This window comes from Delphinapterus leucas, chromosome 8 (assembly GCF_059928025.1).
Source record: "Delphinapterus leucas isolate spDelLeu-1000000601 "Yukka" chromosome 8, BTC_Dleu_Yukka2, whole genome shotgun sequence".
Lineage (NCBI taxonomy): Eukaryota > Metazoa > Chordata > Mammalia > Artiodactyla > Monodontidae > Delphinapterus > Delphinapterus leucas.
Window position 1 is genome coordinate 54,929,724 of NC_143136.1, and position 21,990 is coordinate 54,951,713.

Genomic DNA, 21,990 nt, shown 5'->3' on the forward strand with positions numbered 1-21,990 from the left:
GGGTCCGAGAAATTATCTTCTAGGAAGTCAGTGTGCATTGAGAGTCCCACCACGCCGACAAAGAATCTTAGCCACAACTTCATTTAGAATATAAAACACGGGAGCAAGCGTTGGACTTTATTTTAAAAATGGAAGTTTTCTCTAGCCTTTATGATTTTTTAAAATCCTGTTTGGAAATGACCATCCCCTTGTATAATTGACAATAATTTTCAGACTTCTGTAATTTCACAAGCTTTAAGCAAAGCCGATATAAGCAGGCTCGGTGCTGCGGCTTTTAGGCTTTTAGCATCACTGAGGCGGACACCACCTCCCCTTCCAGAGCCTAATCCAGGCCTTCGCTGAGGTCCTTCTGGTTTGGGTAAAAGTCTTTGGGTATTCGCTTGGAAATACGGCGAATTGACGGATAGATGGACAGATGGAAATGTATTTAATAAATCGAATACGTATAGTTAAATGTTAATGATAGAATCCAAGTAGTGGATATAAGGCCGCGGTAATGGGGTAGTAAAATTTATTCTGTATGTTGTAGTTCTTCATGCTAAAATGTTGGGGGTGAGGATATAAGGCTGGCTTTGTGTCGGACTTGATCAAATCCCTGCCGCGTATTAGCCGTGAGATTGAAACAGAATGCCCAATACTCAAATTACCTAGTTTTCTCGTCAGTGGAATGTGGATAATTACCTATGTCGCAGAGTTGGTAAGAAAAGCAAAACTGTTAAGAGCTTTACCCGCACTCCTAGAAGCCCTCAAATCAAGGGCGACAGCCAGTGGTGAGGGAAGGAAATGCAAACCAGCAGCCGGTCCCGAATCGCTGGAGTCGGCTCTGGGGAACAGCCGTTAACCCCGCTTCGGGGAGCAGCGGTACCTCTGTGAACTAGTGTGTGGCTTAGCCTGGAACCGCTTAATGCATGACTTCGACCCCGAGAAGGCGCTTCAAAGACACCGCAGAAGCAGAATGCCTCCCCCGATGCCCACCAGTTCTCTAGGGATCTGAGGAGACGCCTTTCATGCCCAGAAATGACAATCCTATCCTCGGACTACGACATCCCATCAGAGTCTTATTTCCTCTTTTGCCAGTTTCAAAAGGTAACGCGAACGTTACTATCGAACCCTGAGGAAACTGTTTGTAAATTATGCGGACTTAGCGAGGAGATGCGGTGCAAGTGTGGAGTGTTGCCTTAGCGACTGAAAACAGCCAGCCAAAGCGCGGGGTACCACCAGGACGAAACCAGCAGCCAACGCGCAAAAATTCCGCTGCTGGGCGCGCCGCAGGGAAAGGGGGCAGGGCCACGCTTCACCCTGCCCCCGACCTTTTATGACGTAGGACAATGACTGCCACGCGTCGTAACTAGGCTGCTGGCGCGGCCACTCCGCGCCAGTGACACGCATGAGGGAACGCGGTGGTCATCTGGGGCCGACTCTCGGAATCATGCATTTCTTATTTAGGTTAATCATTTTCGTTTACCTGTGGGGCATTTTTACTGCTCAGGGACAAAAGGCAGAGGAGAGCATAGAGGAAGTGAAAATTGAAGTTTTGCATCGTCCAGAAAACTGTTCTAACACAAGCAAAAAGGGAGACCTGCTAAATGCCCATTACGACGGCTTCTTGGCTAAAGACGGCTCGAAATTCTACTGCAGGTAGGAAATGATGCGAACAGCTCCCGCGTCCAGTTGATGCACTAAATCTAGCCTCCCTCCACCAACCAGAAACCTAATTTGTTGTTTGATTGATTTGTTCTTGTTTTTTAACAGCGAGAGTTCAGCCTTTTATTTCTAGGGGGGAAATCAGATTTGATACAGTATTTCCCTATTATATGGAATATTATTTTAAATTACTGAAAATGTTGACCCAAGAAATTATTAAAAATACACACATCCATACACTCCCCCGACCACCACCACTGCCCTTGATACCTATAGAAGTAAGTCAAGGTACTGTTTGTAAGAATGTTCACACTTTTCCTTTGCTGTGGGTTGGAGCCTCCTTACTGAGGACTACGTAGAGTTGTTTAGGAGATATTGTCTGGCCTTCAGAAGCACGATATTTACTGGCTGGAGGCCACTTTCCAGCTGTATCAAGAAGCCACTACAATGACTTTGTCTGGTGACTTCCGGACCCTGTGTCCTGCCTGCCCCCTCATCCCACCACTACTTACTCTGATTTAATTGATGGTTTATTACTCAGAGGTAGAATGTCTTTTCTCCTTCTGTGCTATTACCCTATAAAAATACAATTGGGGAAAGTTAGTTCTTTGCATCTAGAATAGAGAAATTTAATAAGAAGAAAAAATACAAATTTTAATCATGGTTCAAATGACTTTTTGAGGCTAAACGTGTACCATTATTTTTTAGAACAAGCCCAGAATGGTAAATAAGTCATTTGGACAATCCATGCAGCTAGTTAGGGGCAGGAGACCCATTAAAAAGTTAACTGTTGAGTAGTTTTTGTAAAGATGACAAAACAAGAAAATGAGATGACTCCTAATGACTAGCTTTGGGCAAATCATACCTCTGTCTGGCTATTATGAGGGAAGTTTGAGCCAAACACCCCACTAGGGGGTTCAGAATGAATCTTAATATAGGAAAAGAGATGGTTAGAGAGGACTCCAATTTTAAATTGGAACTAAGTGCTCAGCTGTATTTTAATGTTTGATTTTATTTTTCTTGAAATCAACTTACCTAGGTGTTGTTTTTAATTATAGCCGGACACAAAATGAAGGCCACCCCAAATGGTTTGTTCTTGGTGTTGGACAAGTCATAAAAGGCCTAGACATTGGGATGATGGATATGTGTCCTGGCGAGAAGCGAAAATTGATTATACCCCCTTCATTTGCATATGGAAAGGAAGGCTATGGTAAGGTGTTTTAATATGTATATCTCTAAGTTACATTTAAAAATAAGTCATAGACTTCGGGTATATAGTCAAAAAATCAAAAGCAGACTCTCAAAGTTAAATAAGATATAGAATATAGGGTCCAATAAACTTTAGCTCTATCAAGTCCAGTCATCATTAAAGAAAGAAATTAAAACAAAAATGATATACCATTTTCACCCATCAGATTAGCAAAGACATAAAAGTTGGCAAAGGTATGGAAAAAACAGCAGTCCCATGCATTATTGCTGGGAATGTAAATCATTCGACCTCTTTAGCAATTTCTATCAAAATTTAAAATGTACATATCCTCTGATCCCATAGTTCCATTTCCAGGAATGTGTACCAAGGTACATCTTAAAGAACATGGATTGCAGACTTTTTTGGGTAGCAAGACTGCAAACTACGCGAGTATCCCTTAGTAGGAAATTAGTTAACTAAGTTATGCTATATCTATACAGTGGATTATTGTGCAGCCAGTAAAAAGAATGAAGTAGAGCCATATGTATTAATGTGTTAAAGATAAAATGGGATAGAATATATTCCTGCAACAAATATTTATTGAGCATCAGTGCCTGGCTCTATTCTAGGCACTGAGCATAAAGCAGTGTACAATGCAGAAACAGTTTCCTAATGTCAATGAGAGCTTACATGTGAGAGGGAAAATTTCACATATGCATCATGTATCTACATAGACTATCTAAAAAATACACCATCTGATGATATTAAATGTTCCTGGGAAGGAGGCCTGAGGGTCAAGGGTAAGGAGATTTCCTCTCATTCTGTAATATACTATTTAAGTTTTTTACTGTATGCATGTACTAAATGTCTTATTGAAGTATAGTTGACTTAAAATACTATATTAGTTTTAGGTATAAAACATGGTGACTCGATATATTTATAGATTACACACCATACAGAATTATTACAGTATTATTGACTATATCCCCTGTGCTGTATATAACATCCCAATTGGTGGGAATGTAAATTGGTACAGCCACAACTGAAAACTGTACAAAAGTTTCTCAAAAAATTAAAAATAGAACTACTATATGATCCAGCAATTCCACTCCTGGGTATTTTTCTGAAGAAAATGAAAACACTAATTTGAAAAGATATATGCACCCCAGTGTTCATTACAGCATTATTTACAATAGCCAAGATATGGAAACAACTTAAGTGTCCATCGATGGATGAATGGATAAAGAAGATGTGGTATACACACACACACACACACACACACACACACACACACACACACCACTGGAATATTACTCAGCCATGAAAAGGAATGAAATCTTGCCATTTGCAACAACATGGATGGACCTAGAGGGTATTATGCTAAGTGAAATAAGTCTGACAGAGAAAGACATGTATTAATTTTTCAAAAATTAAATTTTTGAAAATCACTAAAGTTAAAAGTGGAGCAGAATAGAGAAATTTTTAAGAGGGGAAAATGGACTGTGTGGCAGAGGGCCGGTTTCTATATTGCATTCTCAGTTGGGTCCTTGCTTCCTATTGCTGTGTGAAGACTATAAAGATTTTTCTTTTGGCCACACCCCAGGGCTTGCGGGGATCTTAGCTCCCCGACCAGGGATTGAACCCATGCCCCCTGCAGTGGAAGTGCAGAGTCCTAACCACTGGACCATCAGGGGATTCCCCAAAGGAAGAAACTTTACCTCCTCATTCTATTTAGAGCCCTTCTTAACCCCACGTATTTGAAATATTTAGTATATAATTAAAGCAATTAAAGATTTTCTACAATGAAATGTTGTCTTTACTCCCCAATATTTCATTGAAATGGCACACCCTCTTTAAGGCTGTTAGTTTACTCATTAGGCGGAATGGTTCCCTCGCCTATTCTTTCCAGCAAGAGTAGGGGATCACTGCCCCAAATTGGATTGGAGGGAAGTTAGTGGTACAAGTCAGATCCAATCAGATTTAAAGCTCCTAAAGAGACAGTTCCAGATAACTACAGCTTCACTTTCAAAGCTTTTCGCCAATCATTTGGTTCTATCAAAATAGCTCCCACAGAACCATAATTAGTGTATCCTATTTTTAGTTGTAAAGGAACCTAGGAGAGGGAGAGAGAATTGAAGATAAATTGAATGCAGTCTTGTCCTAAAAATGCTGTCATAGGTTGAGGTCAATTCTAGGCAAAATGATATAGGCAGAGTTTGCCTTTCATTCTCCTTAATCTCATTTTCAGAGTTTTCATCTCTTTCTCTCTTGTAGATACCTCCACATTCTGCCTGCTACCAGGGCACCCACATCTCTCAACAATAGGTGCTCATCTTGGGTCCTGTTACCCTGTGACAAATGAGTACTTATTTTATCCTTTTTGTAAACTAATTTATGCTTAGATACAAATGACTACCCAGTCTGCCTAAGCTATTAATAAGCCAGACCCTTGCTACAAAAATGTAGAAATTTGACTTGAAGTTAGTTCATATTCAATTTGAGGTGTCTTCAATAAATATATAAAAATAATGAATCTCACTAGTAACATCACCAACACCTACATTTTACACGTAAGGAAACTGAGGCCCGACAAAAGTGTGTTCTTTGGAATGTAGTTAACTGCTAGTTTACCTGCATTATTTATAATAGCTTACTAATAGCTTGAATTCAATTATTTTAAAAGCTGTTGTGTATACCATAAGTAACTGCTTAACAAACAATATCTTGATTGAATAAGCTTTTTTAAATAAGTTGTTATTAAGACCTAACATTAGCTATAACTTTATTTTAGGTAGTACTTGAAGAAGTCTTTTCCTGTGCGCAATATCTTTGCCTAATGTCACAGAGCACCCCTGCATGTCTTGAAATGCATGTGACTTGTTAGTGCTTTAATTAACAGTACATGTGGTATGTATAGATTCTTTACATTAACTTCTAATTCTTTGATCTGCTTCTCTAAATACAAGTAATTCTATAGCAAATGCATATTTTTCTTTATACTGTAATTTTTTAGTAATATAAAACTTAACTGGCAATATATTCTATGTTTACAGTAGAATTTTGGGGAAACTTAGACTTGTAATATTTTTTAAGAAATTTGAATTTGTGTTTTGAATTTGTTTTTAATTATTGTCAGGAGAAGTTATTTTTCTGTCATAAAGAGGTCTTAACTGGACAGAATAGGAATGGGTTTTGTAAAAATGATCAGTCAATCAATCTCTAGCTCTTTTACTATAAAGTCAGGTAATATGTGGTATGTTGGTTGGGATGGTCACATTAGTCATGTAATATGTGGGTAGATTTTTCTATGTCCTGGCTTTGGAGATGGCTGATCCACTTATTTTGGCTGTAACTTTCAAGCTTTTTTCTTTGGATTATGTAAATACTTTAGCAAGAATTCTCCACTTTTTCATTTAAAAAATTACTGTTTGCTTCAAAGAACAAACTTAGCCATTTTTTAAATAAGTGATAGAGACCATTCATTCAACAAATATTTGAGTAACTATAATGTACTGGTGACAAAAGCCACCCAGTGCCTCTTAGCAAGTCATTTCTGCAGGTCATTTTTATGAATGGCCATCTGAAGTAGCCCATAGATTGCTAAAGTCATCTGTGACATCACTTAATAGATTAACTTTATTAAAGAGAGCTATTTAACTTAATACTTAGAAGGCTTTTTTGTGATTATAAATTTCTTCATGAAATTGTTACTGGTTTGTTCTGTCATTGCACTATTTTTTGTCTATAAAAATTTGAAAGACATGTATACTAATACATATATTTTATTCATACTTCCAAATAACTGAACAAAATCGTTTTCTAAAAGATACCTATCTTTGAAATTGTTCTGCCTGTGAATTTCTTCTCTGCACTAGCTCTCTCCTGTATAATGTTGGGGTATATTAATAAAAATTACATGATTTAGGGCTTCCCTGGTGGCTCAGTGGTTGAGAGTCCACCTGCCAATGCAGGGGACACGGGCTCGTGCCCCGGTCCGGGAAGATCCCACATGCCGTGGAGCGGCTGGGCCCGTGAGCCATGGCCGCTGAGCCTGCGCGTCCGGAGCCTGTGCTCCGCAACGGGAGAGGCCACAACAGCCACAACAGTGAGAGGCCCGCATACCGAAAAAAAAAAAAAAAAGAATACACCTGCCAATGCAGGGGAGACGGGTTAGAGCCCTGGTCTAGGAAGATCCCACATGCCGCAGAGCACCTAAGCCCATGCGCCACAACTACTGAGTCTGCGCTCTAGATCCCGTGAGCCACAACTACTGAGCCCACGTGTCACAACTACTGAAGCCCACGTGCCTAGAGCACGTGCTCTGCAACAAGAGAAGCCACCGCAATGAGAAGCCTGCGCACTGCAATGAAGAGTAGCCCCCGCTCGCCGCAACTAGGGAAAGTCCACGCACAGCAACGAAGACCCAACGCAGCCAAAAATAAATACATTAATTTTTAAAAATACATGATTTATATTTATTTCAATTTAATCAGGAAATAATGGTCCCCTGGGTCTTTAGAACTGACTTGGTTTGAAGACATATGGAAAAAGTGTTCCTAAGAAATATTTAGAAAGCAATTTTTATAAATATGAAATAATATAATCATAATGCTATAATGGCTATTTGTAAATAAATATTTGAACGTTATCTTCATGTAAGTTAAAGTGTTAAAATTTACACCTTTAGCAGAAGGCAAGATTCCACCTGATGCAACGTTGATTTTTGAGATTGAGCTCTATGCTGTGACCAAAGGACCACGAAGCATTGAAACATTTAAACAGATAGATGCGGACGATGACAGGCAACTTTCTAAAACTGAGGTAATTCAAACAGATTTCATATGTACAATCTCATTTTTTGTCACATCTGTGTTATAGCTATTATTTTTACTTCTACCTAGTATGGACTGATTAATTTGCTTTTATAGAGCTGGTTACAAAAAAACTAAATTCCAAGAAGAAAATGTACTTTTTTAATGTAAAACTTGAAACTAAGTCAGACTGTTTAATTTCCTTTCTCCCTGCAAGAGGGTCATTAAAATACCAAACTAATCTCTACGAGGCATTTCTGGCATCTAGCCTACAGGAGAAGATCTTTTCAAGCAGCACTGTAGGAATTTGTAACTGGGCAAACAATTCCCACCTCATAGGATTGTGAGGATTCCATGAGATTATTAAAAGAGCTAGGAAAAATTTGAACCGTGTAGCCCAGCAAGTTGGTAAACAGGGTCCTGGAGTTCAGTTACCTAGCTTCTGCATCCTTAAAAAGCTAAAAATAGAGTTGTCATGTGATTCAGCAATCCCACTCCTGGGCATATATCCAGACAAAACTATAATTCAAAAAGATACATGCACCCCTATGTTCATAGCAGCACTATTTACAATAGCCAAGACATGGAAGCAACCTAAATGTCCATCGACAGACGAATGGATAAAGAAGGTGTGTGTGTGTGTATACACACACACACACACACACACACACACAGGAATATTACTCAGCCATTAAAAAAAAGTGAAATAATGCCATTTGAAGCAACATGGATGGACATAGAGATTATCATACTAAGTAAACTAAGAGAAAGACAAATATCATATGGTATCACTTATATGTAGAATCTAAAAAAATGATACAAAAATGAACTTACTTACAGAATAGAAATAGACTCACAGACGTAGAAAACAAACTTATGGTTACCAAGGGGGAAAGGAGGAGAGGAGGCATAAATTGGGAATTTGGGATTAACAGATACACGCTACTAGATATAAAATAAACAACAAGGACCTACTGTATAGCACAGGGAACTATATTCAGTATCTTGTAATAACCTATAATGGAAAAGAATCTGAAAAAGAATAGATCATAGATATATAGATATTTGTATAACTGAATCACTTTGCTGTGTACCTGAAACACTGTAAATCAACTATACTTCAATGCAAAAAAAAAGTGATAATAAATAAAGTACCCAGCCTTGTTTAACGCTATCTCCAAATCGTTGTGCTTTACTCTCTTTAGTTATTATATGTATTAATATATGATTTATTTATATAATATACATAATTTCCAATAGAAATATAATTGAGTTACATACATAATTTTAAATGTTTTAGTAGCCACATTTTAAAAAGTAAAAAGAAACAAGTGAAATTAATGTTAATTAATTAACTCAATATATCTAAAATATCGCCATTTCAACATGAAACCAATATAAAAATTATCAATGACATTTTTTATTATCTTCAAAATTTGTTGTGTATTTTACCCTTACAGTAGCTTGTCTCAATTTGATCTACCACATTTCAAGTGCTTAATGGACATATATGGCTAGTAGCTACCATGTTAGGCTCTGCTTATAATGTGTCTTTGCTTAGAGAAATGTCATATAGAGAAAAGGGAATACTTCAGAATACCTGTTCCTTATTTGACATTAGAGAGATGATCATAATTTGTAGATTGGGGGAGAGCTATAGAAGCATAGAAAAATTAAGAAAATTAAATTTTATTTCAAAACCTGTAGTTGGGTTTTTTAAATTCATTATACATATTTATTATTGGGTTGGCCAAAAAGTTCATTTGGGTTTTTCATAGGCTGGAAAAACCCGAACGAAACTTTTTGGCCAACCCAATAACTTTAGAGATTATAGAAATGCCAATTTGGATTTTATTCACTAATGGAAATTCTTAAGAGGGAGTTTCCTTTGGTAATGTGGATAGTGTAGATTATTGGAAAGCATTTAGTTTCAACAAAATTCAATTCAGATGTTAATCTGAGTATGTACCACTAACCACCTATAACCTCGGGGGAAGCTAGTTTGAAGATCTGTTTCTCTTCAGAAAATTGCTTCAAAGGTTGAAAAAATTAAACCTCAAATAGCTTTTTAAATTTTTGTATCACTTATTATAAGCAGTCTTAGATATGAGTTTCTTTATGTAAACATTTTCTCAAAGTTGCTGGAAATTTCTTGTGATATATTTTTATTAAAGAAATATTATTTTGGCCTAGATAAGTCATTACCTGAAAAAGGAATTTGAAAAAGATGAGAAGCCACGTGACACGTCATATCAGAATGCAGTTTTAGAAGATATTTTTAAGAAGAACGACCATGATGGTGATGGCTTCATTTCTTCTAAGGAATACAATGTCTATCAACATGATGAACTATAGCATATTTTTATTTCTAAATTTTCTTAGCTATTTACTGTACTTTATATGTAAAACAAAGTCACTTTTCTCTGAGTTGTATTCTCTATTTTTCCCCCATGAACATATTTTGATCCCTTCAATGCATATAATTTTGGAATAATAAATGTGAGGCTGTTTTGCAAAAGTTAACTTTCAAGTAAGGCGTGATTGTGTTTCCTTTTGCTTTATTCTGTTAACATGAATTGCACCACCATAAAATCGACCTCTGCATCCTAGTGGGCAGCTTTTCCCCTTCAGGTTATAGGAGGACATCTATGTCAAAATCCACAAGCTCTTCCCAACTCTAACCTTAACAGCATGTATAGTTATGTAAATATCCAAATTTTAATATTTAAAGTGCCCCATATTTTAAAAATATTTAATAGGGACCCAGGAATTAACATTTCATTTGTTTATACATTTCACAGCATTATGGATAGTAGAATATAAAAATCATAGGACCGAGGAATCTTCCTTTAGTATACATGCAGGAAAGTATTAGTTGTATAACTCTGTCAGAGAGCCTCAACACAGTCTCTGTACTTTTTGGTGCAAGTTTCTGGCCTTAGGTATTTGTTCCAATGACTAATGTTTGAAAGACATTTCATCAGACCAAAGGCTTTGTGCCTCTATCTTAGAGCAGGCATCATAAAGTCTGTACTGCTCTGACTCTTGCATTCCCTCAGACATCATTATACGCCTCTTCCTTCTCGTAGGCCTTTATATCTACCATCCCTAACTTTTTGTCTTGATAGTTTTAAATTGATGCTACGCTATTTCTTAGTCTCCCTTTTTCTAGGTATCTCTATCCTATGTCACTTCTCACAATGTTCTTGTTATTAACCATGAACGAGCATTACAAACTGGTATGCCATCAAGTTTTTGATAAATGTGTAGAACTTATTTTACACATGAGGATATCAAATGAGGATGCAGGTGAGGATGTAAAGTGCCATGGCAATTTTGTGTCATGGTCAAATCATTGTGGTCCAACATGTTGAGAATAAGAGGTAAGAGATGCTGTAGAAAATCATGTTGGTACCCAAGAAAGGATACATATTTATTGGAACATGTAAGTTTTACTTACTGTGTATGTAGAAAGTGTGGTTAGGCAGTAAATAGCTCTATTCAAAACCAAGTGAGTTCAAAACAAAGTCTTTTCCATTTTCTGAAACTTGCTCTTTCCAAACCATTGTTCACTGTTCATCTTTTAACCTCTTTAAATATACTGCTAGAAATCCTATAATTTAAAAGTATAAGGGCAACACAAAAACCACTAGATTAGTGGATATTACATATGCATAGCACAGTTAGACACTTTGTAAAATAAAAACCTTTACTATCTTTTCTTTCCCCCCTATATTTCTTCATTCCTATACCCAATTTTATAACTCCTCACTTAATCATCAACTTTCATCCCTTTACTTCCCTCAGAAAAACCTGCTCCGTTCAAGTAAACTAAGTTGCTAATACAATATTATGTTTTGGTTTGGAAACTGCCCCCATTCTCTATATCCATATTAATAAAAGTCACTAGAGGTTTTTTTGATCAATATACTCATATTTGCACCTGAATCATAATATACTCGGCCCAAAACAAAAATACCGTGAAGGCTATAAATGGAAATTATCCTATGATACCAACTTTCTAATTCTAACCTTTCTGTCCCATTGTTTTCATACCAAGTGCTTTTAAACTTATGTTTGTTTTTTATTTATTTATTTTTGGCTGCATTGAATCTTCGTTTCTGCGCACAGGCTTTCTCTAGTTGTGGCGAGGGGGCGCTATTGGCCCTAATCAAGTAGAGGGCTCAGAAGAGCCTGACAAGTTTGATCAAGGAGAGACTTTTTGTCACAGATAATGCCAAACTGTTTACCAAAGTAATCGTACCAATTTGTTTTTCAACTAGTATGAGAGTTTCAGTTGCTTTTCATCCTCACCAAAGCTTACTATTAGCAACTTGAAGATTTTGAATACTTCTAGTATACCTAGTGCTATCTCATGGTGTTGTTTTTTTTTTTAAACACTAAATGGATTGAATCACTTTTATTTATTTTTGGCTGCGTTGGGTCTTCGTTGCTGCACTCGGGCTTTCTCTACTTGCGGTGTGGGGGGGGCTACTCTTCCTTGAGGTGTGCAGGCTTTGCATTGCAGTGGCTTCTCCTGTTGCAGAGCACAGGCTCTAGGCGTGTGGGCTTCAGTAGTTGTGGCACGTGGGCTCAGTAGTTGTGGCTCGCAGGCCCTAGAGTGCAGGCTCAGTAGTTGTAGCGCACGGGCTTAGTTGCTACGCAGCATGTGGGAGCTTCCCAGACCAGGGCTCGAACCTGCGTCCCCTGCATTGGCAGGTGGATTCTTAACCACTGCGCCACCAGGGAAGTCCCTAAACTTATGTTTTAAAAAATTATAGGGCTTCCCTAGTGGCGCAGTGGTTGAGAGTCCGCCTGCCGATGCAGGGGACACGGGTTCGTGCCCCCGTCCGGGAAGATCCCACATGCCGCGGAGCGGCTGGGCCCGTGAGCCATGGCCGCTGAGCCTGCGCGTCCAGAGCCTGTACTCCACAACGGGAGAGGCCACAACAGTGAGAGGCCCGCGTACCGCAAAAAAAAAAAAAAAAAAAATTATAGATTTTTAACTTTTTAAATAGTTAAAAAGATAAAATATTAATCCTTCCACATACATATAGTATACAAGTATTTCGTATTTACGTAATTGCCTAATGACTTCATAGACATATGCCTAGTAGTGACTGCTGTACTATTTGATTTCTGGAACTTTAACATAGTATTTTTGTAATAATTTTAAAATGGTGTATAGTAAATAATTTAGGTTGCTTGTGTATAAAAAAATTTCAGATGTCTTACAGAGTAGATGCAAAAGGTCTCACAGAACTAAATACGTTAAATGTTTTAAACATTTTCAAAGGAGAAAAGAAATAAACATGTCCCAGCTGCCTTAACTTTAAAATGACTGTAGTAAGTTTTTATAAAGACAAAGCTGGCGAGCACATATATATGTACATCACAAAATGGCAGCCCATTACTACTATCAGTCATCTTTAATTGTGTACACAAAACCCCACACTGAGCTCAGTGTGCTTTTAATTTGATACCACAATTAAACATTTAGGATTACATTAAATTATTAACACATTTTTCTCATTTTACCAGACCTAGGGCAACAGTTAAAGCACCATAAAGTTGCCACTTGTGTATCTTGTCATTCTTAGATCTTGAATTAAAAGCCAACTAAAAATAAAATTGATATCTAGAAAATTTCTATGTAAAATGAGACTAAATCCCAAAATATACTTCTAAAGTGACTGGCAGATTTTATGAAGGAATATCTATATTCTGAATTTTATATTTAAACCTTTTCCAATATAAACATTATTAATCCTCATGACAATTTATGAGGTAGACACTATTATCATCTCCACGTAATAGATGGGAGAAATGATGCCCAGACAGGTTAATTTCTTGTTCCCCTCCCTCTTTAATGTGCTACAACTCATCAAAGCAAACCTAGATAATTTTGGAAAGGTGTGTGGCACAGTTGCACCTAAAGCACCAGCAAGATACATTGATTTTCCATTTTATTTCATTCTCTTGTGCCAAACATCAAAACAAGGAACTGCATGAAGTCTCACATACTTCTGCCCATCGACAGAGCACTGAAAGCACCCATAAACCGTCTCCCTTTTAAAGCTCCCCATGCCACAGAGTATGCAAGGTCCTTTTGGAATGCTGTGATTAAGTAAATTAACTCGGATATGAGTCCCTTCTTTGAGTGAAATATCACTCATGCTGAGAGATTTGTCATAATAGTCAGAAAAAAGATCATCTAAGTAAAGCTGTGAACGAGAAATGGCATCCATCACTCTTCTATCTAAAAGGACAAAAAAAGAAATGTGTTAAAAGTCAAATAAAAAATGTATAGCCAAACTGCAATTATAACTATGTGTGAATCTAAACCATCAGTCATGAAATTTGGCTTTTCAATTTAAATTCTTAAGACAGTATTACTGAAGAGATAACCTCAAGTGTTAATCTGAGAAGCAAAAAATCTTCAGCGGACATACTTCTTTCAAATAGTATATTTCTCAATCTGTAGAGCAGTGCAAATGTTGCCGTTTCTTCCATTTCAAATCCTCCTTTTGACACTGAAGTGACACAAAGGTCTATAAAAAAAAATTTAGAAGATGTTATAATTTGAACAACTCATATATATATATTTTTTGCGGTACGCGGGCCTCTCACCATTGTGGCCTCTCCCGTTGTGGGGTGCTCCGGACGCGCAGGCTCAGCAGCCATGGCTCACGGGTCCAGCCGCTCCGTGGCATGTGGGATCTTCCCGGACTGGGGCACGAACCCGTGTGCCCTGCATCGGCAGGCGGACTCTCAACCACTGCGCCACCAGGGAAGCCCAAACAACTCATGTTTTATTGGGAGTTTTAATTGTGGTTGAATTCTGGTATGTGCCATTCATTTTATTTTTTTAAGTTAAATTTTACATATTTTTAGAAAAGGTAACATTTACATGGTACGAAATTCAAAGAGTACAAAAAGAGGATACGGTGACAAATAAGTCTCTACGTTGACCCCAGCCTCAGTTTTATACCCCAGGGTAACCACTGTTGTGTGTACTTCCAGAAATACTCCATACATTTTACATGCATAAAGAATATGTATATATGTATGTAAGTATGTATATATATAAAATTGTTTAGGCTCAAATAGATACACATTTCTTTAAAATATCATAGAGATTATCCCATGTCAGGATCTTCAGTGCTACATAATTCCTAATGGCTTCACAGTATTCTATTGTGTGGATGCACCATTATTCAACTAGCTGCTGATAATACACCTTAAGGTTATTTCCAATCTTTTGCTATTATGAGCTGACTATCCTTATACCCACATCATTTCATATATGTATATCTATAGGATAAATTCCTAAAAGTGTAAATAAGGCTAAAATATATGTAATTTAAAATTTTGATGGACATATCAGTTCTATCAGTTTACACTTCTAATGATCAATATTATTGTAAAAACCTACACCCTTGGACTTCCCTGGTGGTCCAGTGGTAAAGAATCCGCCTTGCAACACAGGGGACACAGGTTTGATCCCTGGTCAAGGAACTAAGATCCCACATGCTGCGGGGCAACTAAGCCCACGAGCCACAACTACTGAGCTCGCGCACCTCAACTAGAGAGCCTGCGTGCGGCAAACTCTAGTTGCCCATGCACTCTGGAACCCGAGCGCCACAACTACAGAGCCCACGTGCCCTGGAGCCTGCATGCCACAACTAGAGAAGAGAAAACCCGCAGGCCACAACTAGAGAGAAGCCCGCGTGCTGACACGAAGAGCCCGCGCGCCACAACGAAAGATCTCGCGTGCCCCAACGAAGATCCCGCATGCCTCAGCGAAGATCCCACATGCTGCAACCAAGACCCGATGCAGCCAAAAGAATAAATAAATACATCTTTTTTTACAAAAAACCTACACCCTTTAGTGTCCCAGATAGAATTTAATTAGTATGATTTGTTTCTGGGCTCCCTATTCCCTCCTCCGACAGAACTGCAGAAACAAAAACAGGTCTAAAAATGTTCATAAATCACCATGGCTAAGGGGCTCCCTTGCCTATTCCTTTGGGCTACACCTAGACTTGAGCTGGCTGGTCTAATAATCTTAAAACCTGTGAAATGTAGAAATTTAAACTGAGCTGCACTGCAGTATTATATAAGGTGACAATTTGGGGGAATTATTTGTAACTTTAAGGTTTTAGGGAAAGTCCGGAGTTGGGGGAGCTGGGTCTATGAAAGGAAAACCGGAAGAAAGGTTGTCTTTGGGCACCCTAGTTTGGATGCCTTGACACCTTCGACATCTTACTGTCTACCTACTCTATTTGCCTTCATCAAAAGCTACCTGTTAGACGATAATTTTTTATTTTCCCGTATAAGTCAAGGAAATACTGTCAGTGGACTGTGTTCTCACTCTTAGCTATAATTATAAGTGGGTGGCGGGAAGACTACAGCCTTCCCCAAGAAACAGGGACGAGGTGATGAGTAAGTAAGGACTGGAGGGTCTTTCCCAGTTACTTCACCCAAACATAACACTGACAGTACTTGAGAGCAGCACTCTTCTATTATTAGACACTCAGAAAGAGGCAGAGATTCTCGCTAAATCCTTCTTTAAAAATACAATCATTTTGGTGTTTCATGCAAATCACTCACCAAAGGCACCATCCAAGTAAATGAAGAGTTCGAAAACACTGAAAGCTATGGTTGTGTGTGCTGGAAAAACAATAGCTTTGTCCCTTCCCCTGGGATTCTGTTCATCCATAAAATGAAACTATATTAAATAAATTAAATAACATGGTTAAGGAGCACAACACATAAGGATATATTTTTGGAGAAACAAAACATTCCCCACAATCCTACCAAAAACAAACATCCCCACCCCTACAAGCAAAGAATGCTCCTACTTGAATTCAACTGTTTCTAGCAGAGGTCCAAATTAATGGTCCATTGGAGACTTGTGATCTATATTAGGAAATACCTCTCACTACTTTCTCATTTACTTTGTATCAGAGCCAATGATTAGTGCTACCACATGGGTAATGCTCTCTGGCATAGAAACGTTTTTCTTTCAACTGTAAACCAACTGCCTTTAAGTGCTACAGTTGTTTTTAGCCTATTCTGTCCACTGTTCCAAAGCAATTACCAACAATTAAGTAAATGTTTCACTCAGTTCATGCCCCCAAAATGATCCAATGTTAAACAATTTGGTGGGCACCTAAATGTAGCCACTGAACAGAACCTTCATTTGCAAAGATTTGAAACGATTATCATTGTACCCTATCTTTCTAATAATTCATTTTAATAAAACAAATCAAGTCATTATTATGCGTCATTATTAGGTGAATGACAAGGACAAATAATACCATAATTGAGCTAAAAATTAAACACAAATAGCTTTCAACATTTTTTTTTTTTTTTGCGTTACTCGGGCCTCTCACTGTTGTGGCCTCTCCCGTTGTGGAGCACAGGCTCCGGACGCGCAGGCTCAGCGGCCATGGCTCACGGGCCCAGCCGCTCCACGTCATGTGGGATCTTCCCAGACTGGGGCACGAACCCGTGTCCTCTGCATTGGCAGGCGGACTCTCAACCACTGCGCCACCAGGGAAGCCCCTCTTTCAACCTTTTTTAAAGAACTTAACATTGAATGAAGCATGTTTGGCCATTAACAATATTATTTTAGAAAAATTAATTTAATATAAAAATATAAACTCAACTTTTTAAAATTCAAGTAAAAACTGTATCACTTAAAAATAAAATCAAAGAACTCAACATAACCACTCAATTTGTATTCTTAAAACAGCATAATAGTAATATGAGGGACTCCATTGTACACATTATTTCACAAGGATTAGTGTTTTCTAACATTATTTTACATGTTTATAATTCAAATTTTCTTGGATTTTTTTTCATATTCTAAAACAAAACCATTGGTGTGCAAAATTCTATATACAATTGCAGCTTTTTAATCTCAACATTTGACAAAATACACAAGGCTCATTAGAAACTGAATACTTAAAAAATTCCCATTGCAGCTTTTTAGTAAGAGAAGTCTAATGAGTCTAATGGTTTACCCTCATGGATTCCCCACGAATTCCAGCGTGCACAGACAGTGAGCACTGTCGTGTGGTTCGGATGCTTTCCATGACCACACACAATACTGCCTTTCTGCTCCTCCTTGACTGACGTATCAAACTGTGGTCAAAATTAATTTTTCTAAAATCAAGAAGACAGACATTCACAAGAATCTGTAACATCTAACTATGTATAATCAAGTACATTTTTTGATTATCATGTGTTACTATTCACGATCCACCTTAATTAAATCAAGGCAGTCCTAATACAAATCAGAAGGTGTGCTCAAAAGAAATTTAATAATCTGCCTCTCCTTCCTATTTTGTTAAAACATGCATACTATAGGAGTCTGTTGGAGGAGACTCTCTTAGTGTATTTGCTGCAAGCAGATTCTTGAAGTCTTGTAATCTTATAATTTAGCAAATGCGGCAGAGCCAAAGTGATTTTGCAGAGCAATTAAATATTTTTTAAACCAAATTATTCCAGATATCTACACTTATCCAAAGCTTGGACATATTACTAATTTGCAGTATTTCAAATAAATCAAACAAATTACTCTAATAAAATATAACCCGAATGTTTTAAGCACTCTTTGTAATGAAGTTTATTTAATAAAAACATGGAAGTATTATACTGACCGTGTAGTAATTTCCTTGAGTAATGTTGATACTTCCACTTCATGTTTGGTTACTACACCAAATGAAGCTTTTACTGCAACTGAATCTGATCCAGTGACGTTAATCCCAACGTCATTCACAATATGGTTGCCTCGCCTTCCATAAAGTGAAACGTCTGATTCATCTTCATAATTCAGTAACTGATAAGATGAAACACCTTTAAGAAAAGGAAATCAATATTTTAAATGTCTTGAATTCATCTAATGTAAATATGTATAGTAGCACATTAATTTACCATTTAAGACTTGATTACCCAAATGTTGAGAATGACAACATCTTAAACCAAGATTAAAAAGAGCAATTCAGGGCTCCCCTGGTGGCGCAGTGGTTGAGAGTCCACCTGCCAATGCAGGGGACGCGGGTTCGTGCCCCGATCCGGGATTGCCATGGCTGCTGAGCCTGCGCGTCCGGAGCCTGTGCTCCGCAACGGGAGAGGCCGCAACAGTGAAAGGCCCGCGTACAGCAAAAAAGGAAAAAAAAAGAGCAATTCAATTAATCTGACAACAAGAGAAATAAATATCTAGAGTACTTTAAATGAACTCAAGTTCTCTTTCAGCCAACAGCATACTTAAGCATCAAGATCCACTGGCTAGCTGAAAGAAAAACAAGAGTTTATAAGAAAAATTTGTTAAAATGTTAATATTAGCCTGTTAATACATTTCAGCTTACCGACTGTAGTAACTGAATCAAAAAATAAATACAAATGACTTTCATCACATTTAACCATGTGAGATAGGCAAGACTGAATAATACCCCCATTTTATAGATGAAGAAATATACTATTATGTCATATTCTAAGTTGATTTGGTTAAAACAATTTATAAAATAACTGAAATTAAATTATACAATAAATAATCTTATAAAATACATTTGAAATTATTCAACCAATAATAGATTTGATAGTATAAAAACGTTAGGCATTGTTAACAATATTATTACTGTCACAGTAATAAGAGTTGCTTTTATCAATGAAAATACATAAATATTATGAACATAGGTAGCACAGACAACCTATGTTTAGATTACCAATAATATAACTGAGTGAGTAGTCACTCCCAAACAGACATTTAAACTTACCAGCTGAAATTTCTCTGTCTCCTAGAAGAATATCTTTCAGTGTAAAGGGTGTTGAAGTAAATTTATATCTAGGAAACAGAAAACATCTCTTCTTTTTTACCACCAGACTTAGAGGTTGGTATTTGTCAGCCTCACTGAGGCTTGGAACGGGAACTAATCTCCCTCCATCTCCAACTTGTTTGACAAAGCTCTTGGTAGCCGCAGCAAACATATTAATACAGTATTAAAACGTCATGAACTGCAACCCTCAGATAACAAATCCATGTTTTCAAAAAAAATCAGGCATAAAACTAAGTCTTGCTTGATTTTAAATATAATTCTACACGTTAAAAATACAAAGCATGGTTTCACTGAGTAGCTTACCAGTGTACAATTTACAACACTACCTCCCCTGGTGTGCTCAGGTAATGAATTATAGATTAACGGTGTAAAATGATATACTAAAAGCAAGTCTAATTTGGAATTGCAGTCTATAACACTAAAATATACACAGAAAACTACTAATCTTTAAATATTATCAATGTGCTTGATGACGGTCACAGCTGATAGTGGTTTGCCAGGTTCAAAGGAAGCATATAACCCTACAGGGAACAATACGTTAGCCACTAACATTAGCCCTGGATGCCATCCACAGTGGACCTAGTCCAAAGGGAATTCCTTCACAAGTCCATTGTGCCAATTTTGGCGACAGAAAAGCACTATTTCTGTGTTATGGTACACAGTTCATTCTTTGAACATTTCATTCATTTTCCTTGTGTGTTTACAAAATCAAGTGATTAATATAAAAATAAATTCACAGAATATAAGGAAACAATTGTATGCAGAACTTTATAAAATACTAAATGAAAGTCATATTACATATGTGTAACTGCATAAACTCTGACTTAGGAGTTTCTGTTGAAGCTGGCACATAGTGTCTCTCTGAAATAGAGTACTGCTGCATTTATTTTCTTTTTGTTTCATCATTACTATCCAGTTTCTCAACCTTTAAAGAGAGCTGTATAAAGTTTAGACTTGTTTTTAAGAAATTTTATGGCTAAATCTTAGAAACAAATCTGAGTGCTGAAATAGTGTACTGTCATAGCTATGTGGATGTTAACATAATTTTGAAATAGTGGCTATGTGGTACTTAAGATATTCATTAAAACAGCAATGGATAGTAATCGATATACAAACATCTATAGAGGGGGTAGAGGGAGGAAGAAAATACAGGCTTAATTCAAGCCTCAAATAATGTAAATCACTTTGATTAGACTCCGGACAGCTTTTTCATTTGCTTTCAAGTACCCAGGGTTCGAGAGAAACAAACAAAAAGTTCCTAATAAGGACCCTTCGTGTGAATAGCATCATGCAAGGCAATCTTCCAGAAACGAGAAAGCACAAGGAGTTATTACTGCAACTGGCAAGCAAAACCCCTAGAAGAGATACGACATCTAATGTCGCTGTCTGATCCCCACCAAAGGTGGTGCATCCCAAGCAAACGCCATTACAACCAACACAGGTGTGCAGAAACAGCATTTAATTAGAATCGGGTCCACAGAAAAGCCTTCGTTTACACCTAACGTGCCTTGCTGGGATCCGCTAGCCCAGCACTCATCAGGCGATGAAAGCCTAGAAGACAATGGAGCCCACGTGGGGGTGAGAGGAGTGGGTGTCCGGACGCTCCCGCGAGCACCTAAAACCAGGACTCCAGGACAGGAGCCCACCTCAGCCCTCAGGAGCGGGTATACCGCGAGTCTCAGGCTTCGGGCCCAGACCTAGGGAGGCTCTCCGGCAATTTTGCATTTGGAATTTTAAAATCATTTTCTTAAAGTGACGCACCGCTCCTCTTCCCCGTCCCCCGCAACCCCCTCCAAAAAAAAAAAAAAAATGGCTGAGCTTCAGGCCTCACAGTCGCTGAAGCTTGCCCGCCCGACAACAAGCCTCTCTCTGGGCAGGGAGCGGCCTCCTTTTCAGGACACACAACTGCGGTCTCCACTAGCCGCTGGACCGAAGGTGGCGCACGGGCCGGGGCTGCGAGGGGGCGGGGCCGCCGAGGAGCTCTACCCGAGCCGGGACAGCAGGAGGCGTGACCGGGAGCCGGGACCGGCGCTACCGCACAGAAGCTCCGCCTCCGCCCCCCGCCCATCCCCTGGAGGGACGCAAGCGGGGAGGGGAAGGGGAGTCGGAGGAGGGGAGGAGGTGGTGGCGTCGGCTCTAGCTCGCTCCTCTCGGGGACCGACCGACCCGCGGAGCGAAGACGTCGCTCCACACTGCTCTTCCTCCCGCCGCAAAGCCGTCCCTTCTGGCCATGTCTCAGAGCAGGCATCGCGCCGCGGCTCCGCCGCTGGAGCGCGAGGACAGCGGGACCTTCAGGTCAGCGCCCGGGCGGTCGGGACCGAGCGGGGCAGGGCCGGGAGTGGTGGGCAATAGAGGAGGGGGCGGGGGAGCCGGCTGTCCAGCGGCATTCTGGGTAAAGCCCCTTCCTGGCGCTCGCGTCCTCGCGGCTGCTGGCGGGCGCTCGGCCCCGCCCTCTCGGCGGCGAGCGCGCCGGGGTCTACGGCCCGGCCCCGCCCCTCCT

The 21,990-nt window shown here is 38.8% G+C and overlaps 3 protein-coding genes across 4 annotated transcripts in view; 2 read left to right on the forward strand and 1 right to left on the reverse strand.

The window, feature by feature from the left end:
• FKBP7 (FKBP prolyl isomerase 7) lies at window positions 1–13,334 on the forward strand. The gene is made up of 4 exons (XM_022570202.2): window positions 1–1,638; window positions 2,703–2,854; window positions 7,521–7,654; window positions 9,838–13,334. Exons 1-4 carry the CDS (start codon window positions 1,388–1,390, stop codon window positions 9,997–9,999), a joined length of 699 nt encoding a protein of 232 aa, XP_022425910.1. The 5' UTR covers window positions 1–1,387; the 3' UTR covers window positions 10,000–13,334.
• PJVK (pejvakin) lies at window positions 12,839–21,623 on the reverse strand. The gene is made up of 6 exons (XM_022570134.2): window positions 19,431–21,623; window positions 18,315–18,510; window positions 17,676–17,817; window positions 16,258–16,375; window positions 14,097–14,195; window positions 12,839–13,903 (listed from the first exon to the last, which is right to left on the reverse strand). Exons 1-6 carry the CDS (start codon window positions 19,639–19,641, stop codon window positions 13,611–13,613), a joined length of 1,059 nt encoding a protein of 352 aa, XP_022425842.1. The 5' UTR covers window positions 19,642–21,623; the 3' UTR covers window positions 12,839–13,610.
• Window positions 21,487–21,990, forward strand: part of PRKRA (protein activator of interferon induced protein kinase EIF2AK2) — a 25,251-nt gene continuing 24,747 nt past the window's right edge. Inside the window, exon 1 of one of the 2 annotated variants that reach the window (XM_022570133.3) lies at window positions 21,487–21,785. In XM_022570133.3, the coding sequence (XP_022425841.1) occupies window positions 21,721–21,785 (65 nt within the window). In that variant the 5' untranslated portion in view covers window positions 21,487–21,720. The remainder of the gene's footprint in view (window positions 21,786–21,990) is intronic. The other variant, XM_022570131.3, reaches the window with a different exon arrangement.

What these genes read in the sequence shown, in the direction of transcription:
- FKBP7 (XM_022570202.2), top strand. Translation starts at nt 1,388, where the DNA reads ATGAGGGAACGCGGTGGTCATCTGGGGCCGACTCTCGGAATCATGCAT. An exon ending in GGCTCGAAATTCTACTGCAG is followed by an intron (nt 1,639 to 2,702) that starts GTAGGAAATGAT and finishes TTTTAATTATAG; the next exon opens with CCGGACACAAAATGAAGGCC. An exon ending in GGCAACTTTCTAAAACTGAG is followed by an intron (nt 7,655 to 9,837) that starts GTAATTCAAACA and finishes ATTTTGGCCTAG; the next exon opens with ATAAGTCATTACCTGAAAAA.
- PJVK (XM_022570134.2), bottom strand. Translation starts at nt 19,641, where the DNA reads ATGTTTGCTGCGGCTACCAAGAGCTTTGTCAAACAAGTTGGAGATGGA. An exon ending in TTACTTGGATGGTGCCTTTG is followed by an intron (nt 14,196 to 16,257) that starts GTGAGTGATTTG and finishes TTTTTTTTATAG; the next exon opens with ACCTTTGTGTCACTTCAGTG. An exon ending in AAATATACTATTTGAAAGAA is followed by an intron (nt 13,904 to 14,096) that starts GTATGTCCGCTG and finishes TTGTCCTTTTAG; the next exon opens with ATAGAAGAGTGATGGATGCC.